General features: G+C 60.0%; 1 protein-coding gene across 1 annotated transcript; it reads left to right on the top strand.

The window, feature by feature from the left end:
- Nucleotides 1-364: 364 nt before the first annotated feature.
- Nucleotides 365-1499, top strand: LOC116887540. Its single transcript, XM_032889171.1, has one exon. The coding sequence runs from the start codon at nt 826-828 to the stop codon at nt 1213-1215; it is 390 nt and encodes a 129-aa protein (XP_032745062.1). The 5' UTR covers nt 365-825; the 3' UTR covers nt 1216-1499.

The following is a 1499-nucleotide window of genomic DNA, read 5'->3' as shown; positions in this document are numbered from 1 at the left end:
CACCCGGATTGGTGACAACCTGTGAGCCGCGGGCTTGGAGAGAGCTAAACAGTCCCTAAGAATGGCGCCAAGCATAAACATTTGTTGAATCAAAATATCGAATACAAGTTGTCCCTCTCTCACTTTCTCCAACACCAAGCGAGTCAAAAAAAAAAAAAAAAAAGAAGAAGCAAAGATAGAAACGTCCCACCCTGTGGAGCCCCCAGTCCTGCCGCACCCTGTCCTGGAGCCCTAGTCAGCTTGTAGTCCCCGAAGTCCGCTTGTCTTCAGCCCCGCCTCTGATTGCCTTGGAAACTGTGACGTTAGGGGGTGTGGCCTCTCTCCATCCTCTCTAACGGCGGGAGCCGCGCCTTAGCATAACCTGGAGGGGGAAGATGAGGTTAAAGTTGCTGGGTCCTCCCCCGCTCCTTAGGCAGTAGATAACTACGCACACAGGTCTGCGCCCACGAGAGAGCGCGCGTTGCGCTTGCTCTTGGCAATTTAGCCTAAGATCGCGAGAGAGCGGGCCTAGGTCCCCGGGAACCTTCCCTGGCGATCTAGGGGGGTCTGGAGACTGCAGGTTTGGGTCCCCGGAAGACCACTACACCCTCCACCCTCGACGCTGTCCGGGAGGGCGCAGGCCTGCGCCTACGCGGGCTCTCCAGACTCGCTGCGCGCCCTGGGCGTGGGCGGGAAAGGGTTAAGCAAGGTGCCAGCGCGGGGCGCGGCGCGTGTGGAGGAGGGGAGCGGGGAAGAAAGTGAGAGCGGGGGCGGGGGGACCCGAGCGAAAGAACATCCTGTGCCGCCGCCGGATGCGAGAGGCGGGGGCGCGGGGGAGGCAGAGCGATGCGCTCCGCCCCGCGCTCCTCCTCCCGGGCGCTGACCGCTCCCGCGCTTCTTACGGCTTCTCCTGGTCCCCACGCCTTCGCGGGTCATGAGCTGGCCAGAGGGGCCCCTCGGCTCGAGTTCCCCGGCTGGGGTAAGCGCGGGGAGTGTGGGATCCGCTGTGAGGAATGGGAGCCACCCCTACCCCATCCCCCAAAGCCTTTTCCGCTGAACACTGATGGCGAGCTGTCCCCTGTGCAGCGCTTAGATCCGCACCTTCTCTGGGCCAGTCCAGCTGGCTGCACTTTCAGGACCGACCCAGAAAAGCTGATCGTGGAATTCGACAATCCTCACACTCCTGGGATTAGAACCGGAATCGGTCGGACCGCAAAGGGCTTTTACTGGGGCTAGCGAAGACACAAAAACCCTTAGTAGATAAGGCTCCCAGGAGAGGCCTCTCGGAAGTCAAGATGGGCGCTTGCCGAGTTCGATACCCAGGTCGCACCAAATGAAAGGCGAGAGCTACCGATTTACATAAATTGCCCTCAGACCCCCAAACACTACCTTGGCACCTCCAAGCTTGGGAGAGCCAGGTACTGTGGCTTTAAACCCAGCACTCAGCACTCGAGGCGGAGGCGGGGAGATCTCTAGTTGAGCCGAGCTCTTTGACTACCACATAGACTGTCTCAAAAAAA

The sequence above is a fragment of the Rattus rattus genome, chromosome 18 (genome assembly GCF_011064425.1).
Source record: "Rattus rattus isolate New Zealand chromosome 18, Rrattus_CSIRO_v1, whole genome shotgun sequence".
Lineage (NCBI taxonomy): Eukaryota > Metazoa > Chordata > Mammalia > Rodentia > Muridae > Rattus > Rattus rattus.
The sequence above is the reverse complement of the archived record's forward strand: the minus strand, read 5'-3'. Positions and strand labels throughout refer to the sequence as shown.

Bases quoted from the DNA above. Each gene is read 5' to 3' on its own strand.
- LOC116887540 (XM_032889171.1), top strand. From the start codon at position 826: ATGCGCTCCGCCCCGCGCTCCTCCTCCCGGGCGCTGACCGCTCCCGCG.